We start from the raw sequence: 20,634 nt of genomic DNA, 5'->3' as shown, positions 1-20,634 counted from the left end.
GATGTTGCCTTTGGGTCAGCTGACATATTTCAAAAGTCATAGGTTCAGTTTTTTTTGGAAAGCACTGATTGGCATAAGCACAATTGCTTCTCAAATGGAAGTTGCTGGAGTGAAGTACTTGGTGCCCTTTTAGCAAACTAGACAATGAGGAAGTCATGGTGGGGGAATTATCTCCTCTCCCAGCTCTTCTCTGCCTTTTGCTGTGCCCCTGAATGCTTATTCCTTCTCAGCTGATGGAAGGAGAGGATCTGTCCAATCTGTGCCTTTTGTGCCCTGTGGAAAAGAGAGGGTTTAGTGAGTGGGTGCTTCAGGTCACCAGGCTAGGAACAGAAATGATCTTCCTGCCAACTCTTCTCCCTGTCTGTCCAGATGGGCTTTCTATGGGCTTTGGTTTTGTTGTGGCAGCCCCACACCTTTCTGTTGGAAGACAAACCTCACTGAACATTTAATGGTGTCCTGTGGGTGACCAGCTTCCTTTAATATCCTTGTTTCTGCCCCTTCCCTTGCTGCTCCCACTTCTCCCCTTTTTCCCTCTGCAAGAGCTTCATCCTTATGCTCCTGTCATTTGAAACTATGATTTCAGCCAGTTTTGACAGTCTTCTGTTGACCTGCATGGCTCAATTCTTCCTCCCTCACTGTGGAGACGTTTGTGATGTGATCTTTTTTCTCCTCTCTGTGCTGCTGAAGCTCCTGTATGTAACTCATTGCTCATCTTCTGATGGTTTTGTTTTTACCCTGGAGTTACATATCTGCAGAGTCTACTCAATGCAGTTTCTGGCTGGCATTGTTGCCTGGAAATGTAATTAAGTATTGATCACTGGGCATTCAGCAGTCAAATGAGTTAATGTATTAATTAAGTGTAAGAGGATGTCATTCCAGTAATGTTTGTTACCTACTGGCTGGCATAGTGCATGTGTGTGTTGAGAGGAAGGGTGCAGGTGGACCTTAGAGTGGTGTTTGCCTTCTCTTTTGCCTTTTAATGACCATGAGTCCCTTGACCAGTGGTGCTCTGGGCATTGCTGTTTTGCTGGTGCTGTTGTTTCTTGCCTGTTCCCGCTCATTGTTTTCCACTGATCATACATTTTCAGAAGCCTTACATTACCTCAGTGGTTGCTTCCCAGTAATCCCAGTTACCATCTTGCTTCTGGGGGCTTCCTGGGAAATGGCAGTGCCTCCCTTACACTATCTGCCAGTGGTTGACCTGATTCAGGAGCTGAGTAGCTACTGGCTGGAAGATGTGTCTGTCTGCCAAGCCTCCACATCACAGAGTGCAAAAACATCCACCTTGTCCTCCTTGCTCCCTGATGGTCTTCACTGCTCTGACTCCCACCCTTTCCTTAGCCCTACAGAGGGGATCCATTATGGATATGTGGCTTAATAAGGAAAAAAAAATGTTTCTCTCCTGTGAAGTCTTGCTACCTGTTCACATTGGATTCTGTGCATTAAAATTCTTTTAAAACCGGTGGCCAAAGGCAGCTTTTAATAGGAGCTGTGTGATTAACCTGAAATAGTCCCTGCCAGCTTCCCCTGTGCCACAACTGGTGTAAAACATCACATAGCCTCTCCTCAGTGTGTGTTCTGGGAGATCCTTCACGTGTCCAGAGAAGGGCAGCGGAGCTGGGGAAGGCTCTGGAGCAAATGCCTGATGAGGAGGAGCTGGGGGGGCTCAGCCTGGAGAAAAGGAGGTTCAGGGTGACCTTCTCACTCTCTACAACTCCCTGACAGGAGGGTGCAGCCAGGTGGGGCTTGGGCTCTGCTCCTAGGGAGCAAGGAAATGGCCTCATGTTGCACTAGGGGAGGTTTAGGTTGGCTACTGGGGAAAAGTTCTTCTCTGAAAGGGTGGTCAGACATTGGAAGTTGCTGCCCAGGGTAGTGGTAGACTCGCATCCCTGGAAGTGTTCAGAAGGTGTCTGTGGTGCTTAGGGACATGGCCTAATGATGGAGCCTGCACTGGTAGGTTAGTGGTTGGATTTGATGACCTTAAAGGTCTTTTCCTGCTATCCAACCTAAACTCCCCCTGACTCAGCTCCCTGCCTTTCCCTTGAGTCCTGTCACTGGTCACAAGAGTGAAGAGGTCAGTGTCTGCCCCTCTGCTTGCCCTCAGGAGCATGTTGAAGACCACAATGAAGTCTCCCCTCAGTCTTGCCAGGCTGAACAAAGTGACCTGAGCCGCTCCTCATAAGGCTTCCCCTCCAGATCCTTTCCCATCCTTGTGGTCCCTCTTTGGAAGCTCTCTATCAGCCTGATCTCTTGTTTTGTATTGTAGTGCCCAAAACTGCACACAGGACTCGAGGTGAGGCCACAGCGGTGCAAAGCACAGTGGGACAATCCCTTCCTTTGACCAGCTGGCAATGCTGTATTATTTTATTTGTCTTATTAGTGTCTCTTCTTTCCCCAACACTTGCCATCAGGTAAAGTGTGCACTGTCTGTGCTTAGCAGGATGGAAGGGCTGAGCCCTGGGAAAGCTCCTGCCTCTGTTTTTCCATCTCCATCTGAGGGAAGGTCCAGCTGTAGCTCTTGGTACTGGCTGCATCCCTGCCTTGTCAGATGATGGAGTGGTTCCTGCCGGCACTTGTTTCACTGAGTTGCACAGTGAACACGGTCTGGTTGCCTGACCTTCCTCATTTCAGTTAAAGAAATAATTCTGGATGATGCAATCTGTCTGAATCCCTCCATGGCCTGTTTTTCCCAGGAAGGTGGCTTTGAATGCTAAACCTGACTCCAAGAAATGAGGGAAACTGGGTACTTCTACAAACAAACAAATGGATCCATGGAATGTATTGTGTGTGGGAGTGGGGGGAAGGTGGGGCTCTGCCAGTAACAGATCCTGGTGTTTGCTGTAATCCCTGAGAAACAGAAACAACTCCACAACTCGTGCTGGGTGATGTCTCATACCTCCTCCTGTGTGCAGCTGGTCTGCTGCCAGTGCTGCAGTGGCACCTGACAGTGACATATTTGTCTGTCTGTCTTGGAAGTCTGTCCCTCTGTGCTTTTGTCCCTCTCTCCTCTGAGCATCTTTAAATCCATGTTTTGTTTCCCTCTCTTCCCTATTTTTGTCTGCTCACTCACCTTTCACCAGCACCCCATCAGGCCACTGCTTTGGCTTTGAGGGGAAATGCAGCTTAAAATGCTGCCTGAGGCAGGTGTGGTTGGAGCTAGATGATCTTTAAGGGCCCTTCCAACCCAAATCATTCTGTGATTCTGTGATAAAATGCAGTGTCTCCACTGAATCCATCCATTGGGAATGTAATAACAAGTACATCTGAGCAGAGCTGCCTCCCCTAAGGTGCTGAAAGAGCATATATGAAGACATAGGTAAAAGAAACACCAGGTGCCAAAAACAGTATGAGAGGGGTTACAGGAACCAGTGGCTGGAGATGGAAAACTTCCCTAGGGAATACCAGTTTAATTGTCTGCTAGCTAATATGCAGTCAAAATACAGGGAAATTAAGGTAAACTGTTCTTGCTTTTCGCATAAACAAGAAGCACCAGATAAAATCCAATAGTGTAACTATTTCAGATCTAGATCTTTCACTGTGTAATACTGCAGAGATACTCAACTACTGGTTTTCAAAGCTTCTCAAAGGATAGGATAGTCAAAGGCAACCTTATTAGCAGGAAAGGAAAGGATACTTTGGGGAAAATCTCTTTCAAATGCAGGCCTGTAAGGCATTGTCAAAAAGCATAGCAATGTTTCAGTATTCTGCCTCCCTTAGTAAGCCCTAAGGAGAGAATTTACCCATTGGTAAACATGAATTACTCCTTGTCTCAGAATAAATCTCATTCCAGAGATTGGTTGCTGTTCAAGCATTTATAGAAATGGTGTTCTGTTCTTCTCACTGCCTTTTATTGAAACTACAACATCCACACAAATAGCTATGGTGCGTGTATCTCTGTTGCTAAAATATACATTTTTATCCTCTGTGAAAGGACTCTTGCCAACTGTCCAAATTGTGCTGCAGACTCACTGGAGTCTACTTTGGTGGTCCACTTTGATCAGCTAAAGCAGGTTGTTTAGGACTCTGTGTAGTCAGGTTTTGAATGTTTCCATGGGTGGAGACCTGGGGACTCCATAACCTCCTGACAGTTTAAAAAATCATAAAAAATATCCCAAAAACAAGTGGTTCACTGTGTGCTCCTTGTCTCTTGTCACTGAGCACCATTGGGAATAGTCTTTCCCCCTCCTCCTCTTCCTTTCCATGAGGTTTTATGCACATTTATAGGATTTCCTTTAGGCCTCTTTTCTAGCTGTCTCAGCCTCTCCTCAAATAAAAGATACTCCAGTTCCTCGATCATCTTAGTGGCCTGTACCTGGATTAACTCCCCCAAGTGTGTGTCTCTCTTGTCCTGGGGAGCCCAGGAGGGGACCCATCACTCCAGATGTGGCCTCAGACATCCAGATGTGGGACAGAGGCACTACAGATCGTGTCAGACCTGCAGGTATAGTGGGTGTAATCCCAAGGAGGAGCACATTGCTTATCTGCAAAACTTCTGCTAGGGCTGGGTGCTGCACCTCTGGGAAGGCTGGTCTTTGGGGAAAGTGAGGATTGCCTGTGCTCCCAGGGAAGCTTTCCCCCAAGAGTCTGATCTTGAGGAATATGTATCTATATCTATGTCTATATGTATTCCTACGTCTTCCCCTGTGTCTGAATTCCAGCAGAGGAGCTGCCTTAACTGGATGGCAATGCTTAATGCCACTGTACAAGCTCACCAACTTTTGTTCTTGAGGAATATCTTGAGCCAGTCAGTGTTGTTTCCTCTGGGTGAAGGAGGGTCCAGGCCTCCCTGGTGCTGCCTGAAGCAGCATTTGGCCTCAGCTCCACTGTCTGCACTTCTTGGAGATGTTTCTCTTGGGCTTATATATGGGGTGGTGGAAGCAAAGAAAGCATGGTTGGCTCTCCTCTCTTGAGGTGGCTGGGGCTGTGAAGTTGCCCTCAGAAGCCTCTGGTGGGGTTTCTCTGCTCACAGTGTTCAGGCAGGATGTTGGAATAGTCAGATTTCTCGGCTGAGTGTGGAAAATCCGAGGTTGCTGCAGACCTACAGCTCCCTGTACCAGCTTGACTGCAAGAAGGCTTTGCCATTCATACAGTCATAGAATTGTTGAGGTTAGAAAAGCTCTCTAAGGCTGAATCCCACCATTCCTCCTGCACTGCCAGGTGTGCCCGTAAGTCATGTCCCCAAGTGGCACATCCACACACCTTTTGAATGCTTCCAGGGCTGGTGCACTGATGCTGTAGTCTCTGCTGCTCTTGTGGCTGAGTGACCTTTGGTAAGTCTGGAAGCTGCAGAAGAGCTTGCTGAGAGCTGCTGGGCATAAAATTAAATTCACTGTGATCACAGGTATTTAAATTGTTTACGGGGCTGTGCAGAGAGCAAATATATGCCAGTGATAGCAAGGAAAAAGTCAACTTCCTTGCCATGCCATTCCTTGACAAATGAGAGCATTTGCACTGTCTAATTTATGATACCTTTGGAGAACTCTTTCGTTGGAAGAAATGTACACACCCTTGTTGCATGTACATGGAAAAGGGTGTGGGGGGGGTTAAAATATCTTTTCTGGTAAGCAGACTCATTCTCCCAAAGCTGGAAAGCCCTGTTGCTTGAAGGAGATCACACCTGGTCTTGGGAAGTCCCTGACATGGCATGTGTTTCCCAGGGCACCTGTCTGTGGGTGAGCCTTTCTGCATTTGTTTCGTGGGCTTTGAAGTTTTCCACATCAGGGAGTACTGAGACCTGTCCTTTTTTTTTTTTTTTTTTTTTTTTTTCCCCTCTTCTTGTAATGTGTTAGTCTTTAAGGTCCCTTCTAGCCCAAACCATTCTATGATTTCTTTGATTCCCTGAGCCTGAAATAGCAATACCAAGCTTCTGTCGTAGACAAGGCATTCTGCAGTCCTTGGCTCAGAAATCTGGGTTCCCTGTGGCATTTCAGCCTTGGTTATAAAAATAACCTTCAGTTGCACAAGTGGCTTTAGGAGCAGTGACACACTGGGCCACCTTGAGCATCCTCTGTGTGCCTGTCTGTGACTGAGCCTTTGAAGGGCAGCCTCTCTTCTGGGAAGGGCTGCTGAGGAAGAATGAGGACCTAAAATGGACAAGGCCTTGGGCAGAGGAGGAGAAGGAGGTGCTTTTACCTTGTAGAAGGGTCTGAGGGTGCCAGCAGCACTTTAGACACCATGTCGAAGGACAGACTTTGTCTCTGAGGTTGCCTTTCACAGACTGCTGTGCACGTTGTGACTTCCCGGTCACCTCCTGAGGGGACGTGCTCCGTCCTCTAATGGAGCATCACTTGTGTGCTTCTGTGAGCTGAGGGTGCCCTGGGCTGCCCTGGGAGGCCTTGTGCCCTTGCTGGGGCTGCTTGGAGCCTGGGGATGTTTACCAGGCCTGACAGAGCCACGACCTTGGTGTGAGGACGTGAGCTGCACTGCTGCTCTGGGCTTCCAGTGGGAAGCCAGGCTTGGAAGTAGGCTTTGCTTCAGATAACCAGGGGATCTGAAGGAGCAGAGAATGCAGATCCCACTTTTTGTAGGATGCCTTTGTTATAGATAAGTAATGTAATAGTTGGCTCTCACAATTAAGAGATAGATATTATATAGATGTATAGTAATGTTATTGTAATATGTCATTCCCTCCCTTGTAATAGCCTTAGTAGTCAAGACATTTAGAGGAGGTAACATAACAAGACCTGACCTCCAATCAAGATGTAAAAAGTAGTCTCCACCAATGGATGGCAGGGAAAGAGTTGACTGACAAAACTTTCAGAGGAGCTAAAGATATAAAAAGCAGAGCATCTATTTTGTAGAGGAGCCACGTGGCTGGTAGTCATGGGGGGGGGGGCTCCCAGCACTGAGATTTTTCCTTATTCAGTCATTTGTTGTAACTTTTGTCAAGGTTTAATAAACCTTTAGAAAATTTTAAAAGTGAGGGTCGTTTCTCACACCTTCCACGTTGGGGCAGGAAGAGTGTGTGCGTGCTGGTGTAATTATTAAGTGCGAACAAAAATAATGTAGCTTGTTTTAGATCATGAAAAGCAAATGCTGTATCCATGGAGAAACCTGCCCTGGCCCAGCAGGAGCTGGCACTTTTTCCTCCAACACTGGATCCCAAGCCTGCTCAGGGTGCAGCAGGGCTTGGACTGGGCAAAACCCAAATGGGTTTTCTGTGCCCACATACAGGTACCAAGCTGTCCCTGGGGTCCCCCCTAACGGCAGGAGGACAAAGAGCTTGGATACAGCCCCCTGCCTCTGTCCTTGCCACCCCCAAGCCTTGGTCACACTGGTGACCCTGTGCATCAGTGCTTTTGGGAGCAGTGGAGCTGGAGGTCACTGACTGGGAGTTGTTGGTGGGATGAGGGCAGGGAGCTGTGGAGCATCCTCTCTGCCAGAGGACATCTTGGCTGGCTTTTTGCCTGGCCCGTGTTGTCCCTCCACTCTGTTCCTAGAGGAATAAGAACACCTTCAGGGGTCGTGCACTGACAGCTGCCAGGTCACAGCACTGTTGTGTGTGCCCCAGGAGACTGTCCTTTCCATTTCCCAGGCTCTTTCATTGGACAAGAGCACTGCACAATTTACAAGTGACACTATGTCATTTGAAAAAACAACCCCAAACCACACCCAATATTCTGCTTTTGGATGTAGTCTGACTTCATTAACTCATCCCACAGCTGTAGGCATATGCTCATTGTTGCTGTTACACAACTGAGGCTAAAATTAAAACATCTGTTGTTATTTAACTTCAGTTTGCCAAAATGCTATGTTTTGAGCAGCAACAGCTTTGCTGTTACATATCATTGGGGTTTTGGAATATTAATTAATGTTACATGTCACTTCTTAATGAAACTCCAGGAGGAGCTTTGCAGCGGGGAGCAAATGCCTGGTGCTGAAGGACCCTCCTCTGTCCATGTGGCATTGCACAGGTTTGTTGAATATTTCTGGTAATGGCCAAATGCTCCAAGTAATGTAGTTTCCTGGAACTGTCAAACCCTCTTGGCTGCAGAGCCAAAATTAAATAGTGGGATCTTGGGGCAGGGAAGCCTGTAGTGTTACAGCTTTAACTCACTCCAGCTTCTTTCTGAATACCTAGAAAGGATAAAATGGGGATTTCTAAGGTAGGATTTATAGATATATTTAGTCTAAGAAGTTCTTTATGAAAAATAGTCACATATATATATGTGGGGGGGTGTATATATATATATATATATATATTCTATTTTTATTTTTAGTCGAGTCCTTTACCAAAAATTCCCCCAAGATTTCTGAAATTAAGGAAGCCATCCTCAAAAATCTACTTCTCTGTCATGAAAGCAGGATCTTGAGGATTGCCAGGAGTAGTACCAAATGCTTGATGTAGGTGGAAAAAAGCTATTGTGGTTTTTTTTTTAACCTGTTTGTATCTGGTATGTCTTGTACTGCACAGATCAGAGGGAAGAAAGAAAAAAGAAAGAAATCTTCTCGCTAAAACAAATATTTGTCAAGTTTACAGTATGGAAATTATCCTTAGCTAATGTGATGGGGTTTGCTCACCTTTCCTCCCTGCATAGGGTTTCAAAGGCAAGTGTTGTTAAATTACCTGTGGAATGGGCTGGAGAGGGGGATTCAAACCCTTCTGATTTCACAGGAAAATAATTAAAATGGAGCTGTGGTTTGGCTTGATCTCAGACGTGCTTGCAAGCTAAATAAAAATAAAAGGCTACCTTGGGGACAGTCTGTGCTGTTAATTAACTAGCTAAATTCTGCCTTCACTGTTCTCCAGTGGCTTTCCAGCGGTTTTGGCACTCGACATCGCAACTGGAAGCTGCCAAACACAACTTTGCACCTTCAAGCAGCTGAACAGCCTTCTGAGGGCAGGCTAGGATATGGAAATAGGAGTGTCTAGGGAGCCAAGTGATGGAAAAGGGCAGGAACTGGCTGCTGGCACAGGAGGGATGCAGCTCCTTTCCCTCAGGCACCCTCTGGTTATCTGTGGCCACCTTCCCCCGGCCAGCAGCAAGGTTGGGTTCCTGCCAGGAAAACAGCTTTTGTGTTTCCTTAAATATTCCACTACTGTTTTGGGGAAAAAAACACCAACCCAAACCTGAATTGCTGTTATTACTAGAGTTGGCCAGCTGGCTGAATTGGGCCTTTTTATTTTCATTAACAAATGCTGCCAGGCGATGTTTTTCCAGTGAAGTCATGAGTGTGTTTCCAGATGAGGGGCAGATCTTCCCAGCATTGCCATGGCTGAAATTTGGGCAGGCTGGAGCAGCTGTGGTGTCCTGTGCGGGCAGCCTTCTGGAGATCATTGGGGTGGGATAATAATTCCATAATAATAATATGTATGTGATAGTTGACTACAATTCATCCTTTTTTCCCCTGAAACCGCAGAAATGTGGGGTGATGGGGTGGGCGTAACTCAGAGTTGGTTATTGGACCATGCAATTTGTTCTTTCAGCATCTGCTTTTATACCACAACAAATGTGGTAAGTGCTTTTTGGGAAATTATTTTTCTGGGAAATGAGGCTGTGGAAGCTCTAGCTTCATTCTCTCTGTCTTAGAAACTCAAAACATGGTGGTGATTGTTGGTTTTGTGGGAAGGTAGGCCTAGCCCCAGCAGGTTTGTTCTGGTCTTAAGAAATTATTAAATGATGCTTTTGTTTAAATCATCCTAAAGGATCTGTAGCTTCAGATAAGTTATCCTTAATGAGTTGTTTTCATAATTGCATTGAATTCCTTTCTGCTCTTTCTTTTGGGGAGGGGAAAAAAAAGGGGTACTTTTTCTTCCCCAGACTTAAGAATAAGCTAAAGTGAATGGCATGATCTTTGGGGAGCTTTGTTACTCCATTGGAATTCTGGTATTTCCAGCACATTTCAGGAGAAAAGTTGGCTAAAGTCAGTTTTGTTTTAAACATGTGAGATAAGATATAATTTCATAGTACTTGCAACAGATCTCCAGTAAAAACATTTGTGATAGTATTTTACTTTATATTGGATATCAGTGCTCAACAGCTGCTTTCCAATACTGAATTTGGTAAATAGTAGGTACTAGTCTTTTTTACAAGCTGCCAGTGACCAGCCACTCCTTAGGGCTGCCCTGGATATATTTCAGAAATTTCTCCTTGTGAGGGTGGGGAGGCCCTGGCACAAGTTGCCCAGAGGAGCTGTGGCTGCCCCATCCCTGGAAGTGTTCAAGGCCAGGTTGAATGGGGGCTTGGAACAAGCTGTTCTGGGGCCCACAGCAGGGAGGTTTGAAATGGGATGAGCTTTGAGGTCCTTTCTAATCCATACCATTCTGTGATCCTATGTTGATGATCCGATCTACTTATTTGTTCCTTGTCCTTTAACTCACAGCGAGGCAGATTTGATTTGTTTGGCTAAAAGCTGGGGTGCGGGGTAGCCTCTGGATCTGCCTGCAGCCTGCCTGCCATGCCAGCAAGTTCAAAAGCATCAAGGGTTGAACAGAACCTGTTATGCAGGAGCCAGGCTCCATCTCATGTCTCTTCTCTTCTAGGTTCGGAAGAAAAAACAGTACTTTCCAAAAAAGAGAAGATGAAGTTGAGGAAGGAAAGATGGCTGCAGAGTGAGTATTCCTGTGATGTGATATCACAGTGCATAGTTCTGATGGATCTCTGTACTCTGGGTTTGGTGACAGTGCTGGAAGAACCTAAACACTTCTCAGAAATCTTTATGCCTCCCCAGCACTGGCATAGAAGTTCCAGGTATTGTTTCTCAGTGTTTAGCACTAAGACTTAGTCATTGCTCCATTTCTGCTTTTGGTTTTTCACCATGTGTAATATATGTGACTATATAAACCCTTTGTTTATCCAGAAGGGCACTGTGCCCATGTAAGATTAGCATATTTTTCTATCTTTTAAAACTCTGGTACAGATGTGAGTAGCTGTCTAGTGGAGCTCCTCCTCATAGGGATGGCAGGACAGGCTGGAGCTGAGCTCCATGCTGCCATCAGCTAATCCCAAACCTCTGTGGTGAGACCCTACAGTGGGCTCTCCTGCCCCCTCACTGAGGGAGAACTCTGGACACTGCTGGCTGTGTTACTGCTCTTTCCCACATGCTACAGGTCAGTGAACCCACTTACCAGACAGTCTGGCCTTTCTCGAGGCACTGAAATATGAGCTAAACAAACCCAGCCCATGGCAGAAATGCTTCTCTTTTCCTGTTTTGCTTTGAGTGTCTTAGCACAGTAGGGGACTATGCTGTCGTACCCAGTGTGGCAGAGGGATTCCTTGTGTCACCTGAAGCTGTTCTTGGGACAGGCTTTTCTCCTAACACCTTCTTGCCCAACAGAGTTGGACACAGACTGTGTTTGGGACAGAGGGATGTGGCTTTCTGCTCCACCAAATGATCTGTGTGCCTGAGCTCTGAGCCCAAGTTCATTAACCTTTGATTTCACCAGCTGCACTGAAGGTGTGTCTGGCTGTTCTTAGATTAAAAGGTATGAATTTAACATGCATGAGTGTGAAGGAGACCTTCTCCCAACCAACCAGCCAACAGCTGCTGAGTGCCTGGACATCTCGCTTGGACACAGAACACAGATGGCTGTGCTAGTCAAGGTCAGCTGCTTTGGAAAAGCACAGGAGCAGGATCCCTACATGGTCTTAATCCAGCCCTCTTGATGCCTTTGTAGCATCAGTCTTTCCCAAGATCATGAGTGCTATTTTGGCCTTGCTGTGGCCTCTTTCCCTTTCTCTTGGCTCTGAAATTACTCAGATGAGGGAATACGAGTGAAGTGCAGTGTTATTGCTTTGAGGAGAACAGTAAGACAGTAAACTCCAGGCTAAATTATCTGTCTTAGGAGATACTAGATGTTAGAATGCTTTACAGGCACAGAAGTACCTAAAGCCTCTGCCAGTTCTTGTGGAGAAAGAGCTTTTTGTCTCCCAAAAGAGAACCCAGCTTGGATTGCTGAAGTTAGCACTACATCTCTGTTTTCCTAAATCCGAGTTTGTTGTTTCTTCTTGTCCAAGGGCTGCTTTTGTGACACTGGATGCCAAGACCCTGGGAACCAAAGATCAGCCCAGTAGTGCAAATGCAAAACTTTCTTCCATTCCAATAAGTAATCTTAGGAGAGACTAGAGTGGGGAAAAAAAACTTATGTAATGCTTCAGACATTAGAAGTATGCACATTTAAAAATACATATATTACATGGCTCCTCAGATGAACAAGACTTCATAGGAAAAGAATTTGGGATGTTTGCGCAGAATCAGGTGTCTGAAAATTTTCAGCACATACTGTTTATGAAAGCACTGAAGTAGTCAGCTTCATAAAGCCAGACCAAAAAAAGAAGTAATGCAGAACAGAAAGCTGTGTTCTTGGCAGGGATTGCTGTGAGGAGAAGTGTTTCCAATCCCAGTTTGTCACAAACATCCATGTACAGCAGAACTGCAGTTCATGAAAATCTGTTGCTCTTCGACTCAGCTGAGTTGGAGAACAAGCAAGGCGAAGGCATTAAAGGAGCAGCCACAGAATTTGAGTTCTGCTTCCTGGACTGTGGGAGTAGGATTAGACCCAGGATTGTGGTCTGTAAGTGGGATTGGCTGCTATTGTGCTCCCACCAAAAATACTTCTGGCTTCTGTGGCCATGCTGCCTTGGGAGCTGTTGGCCTCGCTGTGTCACCAACTCAGCCCCATGGCTTCTGGCACACGGTCATGTCCACACAAGGAGTTGGTAGCTCAGCACTGAGGCTTATCCTTGCAGTTGTCCAAGGGGCTTGTGGGTCATGTGGGGCATCTTGGAGTTCAGCTGAAGGCCTGTAGCAATGCTGGGCTTTTGTGGGCTGTCCTAAAGGACACATTCTGCTGGTGCTCAGCTGGGGGCTGCTGGCTCTGAGAAGCGTGGGTAGCTTTGGGACTCACTGCCACATCAGGGAGCCTCAAGGACTGAGGCAGAAGCCTGTGGCTTTTACCTCCTAAGACAAAGAAGGAGACAGATGTAACATTTGTACAGCTTTCTGTGCCCACACCCTTGTCAGAGCTGCTGCTGGGAGACTGGGAAACCTGGTCCTGAGAAAAGCCTTGTGCATCTGCCACTTGGTGCAGTGCTTTTCCAAGGGTCCAGTTTATCCAGCATCTGACTGCTTGCACTCCACAGTGAGTCATGAAGGTGGAGCCTCGACTCGCTTCAAACTAAGTAAACAACTGACATTAGGTCCATCTTTTCTGCCTGTGCTAGGAGACTGTTGTTTGGTCCCAACAGCAGCACAGAGCGGGGGCTGTGCCTGTTTAAGGCCAGATTTGGAGTTGACTGTATTTGGGTTGTCCCTTCCCCTCTTGTTTCCCAGTTCTATGCAAGGTCAATGTGTTTTTTGCCACACCAGGACTGCTGTGCTGTTTTGCTGTGAGCAATGAACAGTGTAAGGGATGGAAACAGACAAAATCTTGGAATTTCACTTCTCATTGCAATGTCAGAAGGGTTGTATATAGTTACAAGCAAATACATCAATGGAGGGAATGACCCAGCTGCATTTTGTTCATTTTTCCCCTGGTTTAAATCATTCTGGCTTGTTGTAAATGGTAAAACAACTTACGAATTTCTTAGCTCAAGGGTTATCTCCTGCAGGGGTTTCCCCTTCTTCCAGTAATGCCTTGTTTCTGACACAGAAATAGAAAGTGTGAAGATGGCCAAGCAAAAGCAAAAAGCTGAAGCGAAGCGGAAAGCAACACCTGTGGTGGGAGACATGCAGCCCTTGATGGAAGCCCTGCCTGAGCTCTCTTACCTGAGCACAGGTGGCAGGGGAAGGAAGCCTCTCAAAAGGTATGTGCCATTTGGAGATGGGCTATGTATTTCCCTTCTTCCTGCGGGGCGAAGGGGCCTTCAGCTCAGCTTGTAGCTGCAGGCCACGGTCAGGAGAACAGGGTCTCATTCACAACTCTATTTTAACCATTTTTATGCTTCACTCGGCACAAGAAAAAAAGATGAAATGTGTCTTCTGAACCCACAGCTGAGAGGGGAACCATGTTGCTTGGATGAGGCTTGGCATGAGACAGGCTGGGAGCATCCAGATGTCCTGGGAGTTGCAGGAGTGGCACGTAGGTGTCCACGTTGTAATGCTGCTGAGCTCACCTGATAACCTCGTCTTGTGGTGTTGCAGCCTGACATTCCATCCTTCCAGGCCTTCATCTAGGCTTTGTCCTGAGGCACTTCAAGCCTTTGAGCAGTGCCCTTTGTGCTGTGGCCAGAATCTTTGTTTTGTAGTGTGACTTTGGCCAAGAGCATGTCTGAGTTGGCTGTTCCCTGTGCACTGTCAGCTCCCTCTCTCCCTATCTCAGACCTTTGCCAAAAGCCTCTCCTTTTAGATGTCCAAGTTGGCACAGTGGAGGAGGGAGTTTGACATGGGATGATGTCACCTACCCTGCCTGTGACCTGCTAACCCCAAACCAGCCCCCCTTAGTACTGGCATGGAGGAGCTACAGGCTCCTCTTCCCCTTGCTGGCTTCTGGCTTCCTGAATGTCTGTATAGGAGTGTTTGAAATAATCAGAGGAGGCCTTTATAGGATTTGAATCATTACAGAAAGGAAGGGTAATACTCTGGTGATTTGTCAGCAGTATTAATAAAAGATTAGATTCTCCAGGAATTTGATCTCCTGCAGGGTAAAAGCGCATTACAGGGAGGTTTTTATTCTGCTTTATAATGAATGAAGGCAATGAAGTGTAATGAAGCTGAGCTGCTAACGGGGTCCAAGTGAGCAGGCAGCATGCTGGTGATTTTGAGGGGAAATCCAGCAGCAAATATACTCCAGGCTAACTTTCCTTTAGGCTTTGTCACCCTCTGCAGAGCTGTTCACCTCTGAAGGGACTGCCATGGTGGCTTGGTGGCACACACAGATTTGGCAAGCCCTGCTCTGGTGACCAAGGGCTGCCATCCAGCTTGAGGAAGGATTTTCTTGAGCTTCTGTGAGCATTCCAGGCAAACTAGGACCAGGAGTTGTTCCTGTGCAGAGCTGTTAAACATGAGGGGAGGGAGAGGAGAGGAAAACGAGCAGGAAGTGATTGAATAGAAGTGAGTGATTGAAATGAGTGATGTGAAGGAATGTGAGGCAAGGGGAGTAAGAAGAAAGGAAGAATAGGGGAAGTAAAGGCAGTATAAGAGGATGGAGGGTAGCATGCCAGAGAGGGAAGTGGGAAGGGGAGGTCACTGTAACAAGAGACCAGACCCTGCTGTCTTGAAGAGGAGGTGAGAAATTGTTGTGTTTCCTGACCTTTGGGGCAGATCAAGTGGGGGTGGCCATAGCCCCCAGCACCCACCAGTATGGGAATATTCCTCCTTGTTCCCTGCTCCAACAGAGAGATGGGATGCAGGCTCTCTTTCTCCCCCTTGGCCTGTGTGCTGGGGTCTGCTTCAGGGCAAACTGGGGAGGAGCTACCCCACAGAGGCAGAGCCTTTTCCCAGCCTCTTTCTTCTGTTAACTTTCCTATCTGTGTAATCCTGAAAAATGGAAATTTCTTCTCCTTTCCTTAATGTCCAGTTCTACCAGCAGCTTCTCTTGTGCACCACAAGTCCCAAAAGCAATCTCTGTGCTTCCTGTGTGTCCCTTGCTGGGGCTTAGTGCTGGCTTTGTGGTAAATCTGTGCTGCTCCTTGGCATGGGGCATCACGAGGGATGGTGTTACACCTCTGGTCTCCTTGGACTTTGCCCAGGAATAAGGAATGCATAGGGAGGTGGCAGATCTGTATCTGCTGCTGTGCCTCTTCTGCACACAGTGCACCGTCCTGCATTAGAGCATGTTATATCCCAGTGATCCCACTGCAGGAACCAGAGCAGAGCTGGCTGCTCCCTCCTCTTGCTTAGCATCCCTGGCGCTCCCTGTAGTGGTTGGCTGTGGAGGCTGGAGCTCTGTAGTGTCAGCAGGAGGAACATGAGCTGTGCAGAGGTGACACATGTGGTGGGGAGGGGAGGTTCCATGGAGTCTTTGCTCTAAGCAATGGGATCAGTTTGACCTGGAGGTCAGTGATAAGCAGAAAGTAATCTGGGCATGGACAGCTAATGACCAGTGCTGGCTCTGAGCAATCTGGTTTTCCTGTAATGCCTCCTGCTCTCTCAGCGTCGGGTGGAAGGAGTTTACATTTCCCTGTGGTGCCTGGCTATGGAAATAATTGCCTTTCAGGAGAATTTCCATGCAGGACAATTAATTACCTGTCCTTTCTGGAAAGGCAGATGCAGAATCCCTGAACTCTTTCCATCTACACAGCCATTGCTAAGTTAATGCTCTAACACTCACTTGTTTTGTTTTTTCTCTCCATAGCCACATTAAAGCAAAGGCAGAACCAGCAGACTTCTGTCTGATGAAACAAGCTCAGAAACATCAGCTCCTGTAAGTACCCAGCTGTCAGTGTCCAGTTCCTGCTGAGCCTCATGGAATGGTTGAGACTGGAAGGGATCTGTGGGGGTCACCTCGTCCAGCCCTCGTGCTCAAGCACGGTCACCTAGAATTGTTTGCTCAAGACCCAAGTCCACATGGCTTTTGAATATCAATAAGGATGGAGAACTTAAATGTGTCCAAGTAACTCCTGGACTTAGTCTGGCAACTTCTTATTCCCTATCTGTTGGATAGTTTATAGTGCCATCAAGAACTTGTTTTCCCTCAGCACAGCTCTCCTGGGGCTAGGCTCTGTGATCTGGCACTGTTTGCTTTCTTGTTTCCTGGATTTCTGTCAGTTTTGAGCCATTCAGCTTCAAACTGAGGCTGAACAGGCTACAGATGCAGCACAGCTCTCCATGAATACCTTCTCTGTCAGAAACAAGCCTGTGTTGGGGCTGGGATGCCTTTCTTGCTCAGTTCTGCCTTGCTTTGCTTTTGGTGGTCTGGCAAGTCTGTGCTTCTTGGGAGGGAAAAAGTTTGCAGGAAGGTCTTGAGGTTTCTTACCCAAGGTATTAGTTTGGATGAGAGGTTCCCTAAGCCTCACCTTAATACCCCAAGCCAAGCTTCAGGAGCATTGACTCCTCTCTGTTTCTCTGGCAGGAGCATTGAAGGGGAGGGAAGTAGCTGAGCGCTTCCAAGTGCTTGTCTGGCGAGGCTGTGGAGAGCCTGGCAGTCTGGAGGAGATGAGCATGCTGTAGTGGATGTGGCTGTGTGAAAACTCACAGGGTTTATTTTATACTGCTGCTCTGTTCTTGTCCCTCCCTGCTTGCTTGCTTTTTGAGACGAGGCCATTTCCCCAGGAAGCAGCTGTGACCAGGCATGCAGGGGTAATTCTGTCACACTCTTCCCATGGTGCCCAGTTAGTGTTGCACGTAGGATTACCAAGGCTCAATGTTCAGCAATAAAGAGAGTCAGTAGAGGAGCTCTCTAAAGAGAATTTGCTGTTGTGCTGGTGCAGTCTGAAGGCATTTTCATTCCTGGTGATTCACCAGATCCACAGTCTCTTGTTTCTGGTTTACTAGGGAAAAGCTCTAAAAAAAGCCATTCCCAAGTGATGCTGGACACTGTCATGATTGTTTGTGTCTCTGTGGCTTGAGATCAAAGTCCCTGGCTCCCATGAAGCTGGCAGCAATTGGAGCTTTGCCCTTGGTTAAATTAGGTTTATTCTTGCCCTGTCTTTCTCTGAGATTTACACTCAGGATCACTCTGTCTCAACAGAAATCTGCTACTTTATGACTTGGTCCTTATCTGCTCAGTTCCTTTCACATGAGGCACTTAGAGAACTGGTGTGTTATTTTTCTTTCTTCAGAGAGGAGGAAGTGGCTCGGTTTCAAGAGGTTATCACCGATCCCCAGTACAGAGCCAACCCCCTCCTGGCCATCAGCAAGCACCTCTCCGAGAGGCTGAGGCAGGGGCAAGAAGGAGAACCCCTTTAGAGCTTCAACTGGGCCCAGACATGCACAGGCTGCAGAGGAGCACATCCCTGGCACGACGTCCCAGCCACTTGGGCCCTTGGAAGCAATTCAGCAGATGATGAAAACCAAGAGCCCTGCTTTCTGTCTGCAGGAATAATGCAGCTCTCTCCTGACAGGGGCAGCTGCTCCTTTACAGGCAGTCTGCACAGAGCAGGGTGCTCTGTGAGATTCTTGTGCAGGCATTAATCTCCCTGCAAAGTGTCTTCATACATTTGCTCTTCTTGTGAGCAGGTATGATTTCTGAAATTGTGCCAAGTGGCTATCTATCTGTTTTCTGTCATTCTCCCCCCTCCCCTTTCTGACATCTCTGTGAAGGGTTCTTGCTTGCTCTGTTGGGATGGTTCAGGACTCCATGCCCTGGAGCCCAGGAGGCTTTTGGAGTTTGTCATGACCAGTGCTGCTGTTCATAGAGATTGTTTTCTGTGAAAAATTTAGCTTTGGAATAAACATACTTTCATACAGCACAGAGTTTGTCTGGCTTTTGTTTTGGAAAATAGGGATTGAAATACGAGTTTATTTCTTTCTCTGAAAAAATGACTTAAAATAATTGTTCTTTCCATGTGTGCAGCAAATCAGGAGACTGCTACAAGCAATGACAAATAACTGCAGATCATGTCTAACTCAGGGACTTGCCTTCCTCCTGCCCTGGAGGGGCTTCCTGTGAGTGATGCTCATCCCTTTTGGCCTTTGTGCCCTGTTTGGCCTGCCCTGCAGGAGGCATCCCAAAACTTGTCCAGCCTGCAGGCTGTGAACTTCAGCCAGTTGTTTTTGGGATTGGGAACCTCTGGAGCAGGCTTTTCCTTTAGCAAACACCAATGTTCACAAAACCCCAGTGAATTTTTATGGGGCACAACTGAAGGCAGGGCCATTCCCTATTAGACATGATCCCAATTTGACACCCAAAAATAACAGTGCTGTCTTTTGAACCATAAAAAATAGTTAACTGATGCTTCTTAACCTTGGGAAAGCAGTCTGCTGCAGTTGACTCTCACCCAAGTTAGTGCCTGAAACCAGCTTCAGTGGAGGTGGCTGGCACCTTGATCATACTTGTCTTGCCTCAATAGTAATGCTGCTGCTGTTCTCTCTCTAGGCTGGCACTGTTGAACAAAGGTTTTGTCTGGTGCCTCTTGGCTCTGGCAGTGCAGACGCTGTCGCTGACTCTGCCTGTTAGAGAAATGCCACTCCTCTTCCCACAGGGCCTGGCAGGAGCTTCCTGCTGGCAGAGGCCACAGAGATAGAGATGCTGACTCTGTCCCATCCTCCATTCTGTTGCTCTCAGGCTGGCCAGCCCCAGGTGCAGCCATTCTTGTGCAGAAAGGGAGAGAAGGTGGGAGATGAAGAAGGCAAAGACATCCAAGAATTGAGATTGTTCAGCCTGAACAAGAGAAAGCTGTGGGGAGACTGAGCCCACCCTCAATGCCTGCAGGGGCTTCAGAAAGAGCAGGAAGAGGGGCTGTGGCCAAGGGCCTGGAGGACCAGGACAAGGAGGAATGGCATCACACTGCCAGAGGGCTGAGTTAGACATTGGGATATTGGGAAGAAATTGTTCCCTGTGAGGCTGCTGAGGCCTTGGCACAGGTTGCCCAGAGAAGCTGTGGCTGCCCCATCTCTGGAAGTGTTTAAGGTTAGTTTGGACACTGCTTGGAACAACCTGGTCTGGTGTAAAGTGTTCCTGCCCGTGGCAGGAGGATGGAACTGGATGAGCTTTAAGGATCTTTCCAAACCAAACCATTGTGTAAGTCTCTCATTCTGTGATTCTAAGTACAAGGGAGGATGGAAAACTGGAAACAGCAATGAGATAAGAAAAGGAACAGTAACAGCAACAATATTAATAACAAGAGTACAAAGAGGGGGTGATTGATGTGGAGAAATGCTCACCCAGACCCTGAGACAATGAACGAGGGCAGACAATGCTGCTATGTTTTTCTTTGACTGCAAGCCAGAGAGTCCCTACTCCCCACTCTGGTAATGATGTGAGGTGGTATGGAAAAATCCTTGGGTTGTAGTCAGAACTTGGATATACCTCTGCAAAACCAGCTCCAAGCACTTTGGAGCCTCCAAAGGCATCACTGTCATGAAGGGCTCTGTGTGTGTGTAGGTCTTTCTGGGGTGGCACCAAGGTGGGGTCCCTACCCCTCAGGCTTCTTGTGGATTTCCCAGCACCTACAGCCAGAGCTGGTCACTGGAAATTTGGGCACCAACAGTGGAGTTGTCCAGCACTTTTTCCTTGCTCAGCCTGCTTGCTGGGTCCCATTCTTTCCCTTGAAACCTCTGGGAGCCAACAGGGGTGAAGCCTCATTATGTGAGAAGTGAAGGGGTGACTGATCTGGTAGAGCAGGGTGACCCCCTCCTTTTTTACTGTCTGGGAGCTGTCCCCACATGGAGGTGTTGGGCCATGACCCCCCTCAGTACCTCCTGTACCCAGGCTGGTGGCCCTTGGATAGGCTGGCGCCCACTTGGCTGTGTGTGTAGCTCTGAGCCCACTGTTTGGAATTGTTGGTCCCCCAGGAATTTAGCAGCAGTTAAACATGTGAGTGTTTAGAGCTCCAGTTCACAGCCTGCTGCTGCAGGCTTCTCCTGCCCCCGCCATCCGAGCAGTTGAGCAAAGGACTTAAAATCTGCCAGGAAACAGGCGTCTGAGACACAGAGTCGCCTTCGCAGCTGGCATGTTTTCAGGATGATAAAAGCTTTCACGCCTTTTTTTTTCTTTTTTAGATAGCAGGGTGGGAAAAAAATAGCTTCCAAGCTGTAAGGAGTAGTTGTGCCAGAGGGGTGGGTGGGGGCCCAACCCGGCAGCTCCAGACTTGG

General features: G+C 47.5%; 1 protein-coding gene across 1 annotated transcript in view; it reads left to right on the top strand.

The window, feature by feature from the left end:
* Window positions 1-18,290, top strand: part of SLX9 (SLX9 ribosome biogenesis factor) — a 39,933-nt gene extending 21,643 nt beyond the window's left edge. The window contains exons 3-6 of the mRNA XM_068196408.1: window positions 10,484-10,552; window positions 13,592-13,745; window positions 16,235-16,303; window positions 17,661-18,290. Coding sequence (XP_068052509.1) covers window positions 10,484-10,552; window positions 13,592-13,745; window positions 16,235-16,303; window positions 17,661-17,787 — 419 coding nt within the window. The 3' untranslated portion in view covers window positions 17,788-18,290. The remainder of the gene's footprint in view (window positions 1-10,483; window positions 10,553-13,591; window positions 13,746-16,234; window positions 16,304-17,660) is intronic.
* The last annotated feature ends 2,344 nt before the right edge of the window (window positions 18,291-20,634 follow it).

This window comes from Anomalospiza imberbis, chromosome 7 (genome assembly GCF_031753505.1).
Source record: "Anomalospiza imberbis isolate Cuckoo-Finch-1a 21T00152 chromosome 7, ASM3175350v1, whole genome shotgun sequence".
NCBI classification, from domain to species: Eukaryota; Metazoa; Chordata; class Aves; order Passeriformes; family Viduidae; genus Anomalospiza; species Anomalospiza imberbis.
This window is presented reverse-complemented; position numbering and strand designations above follow the sequence as displayed.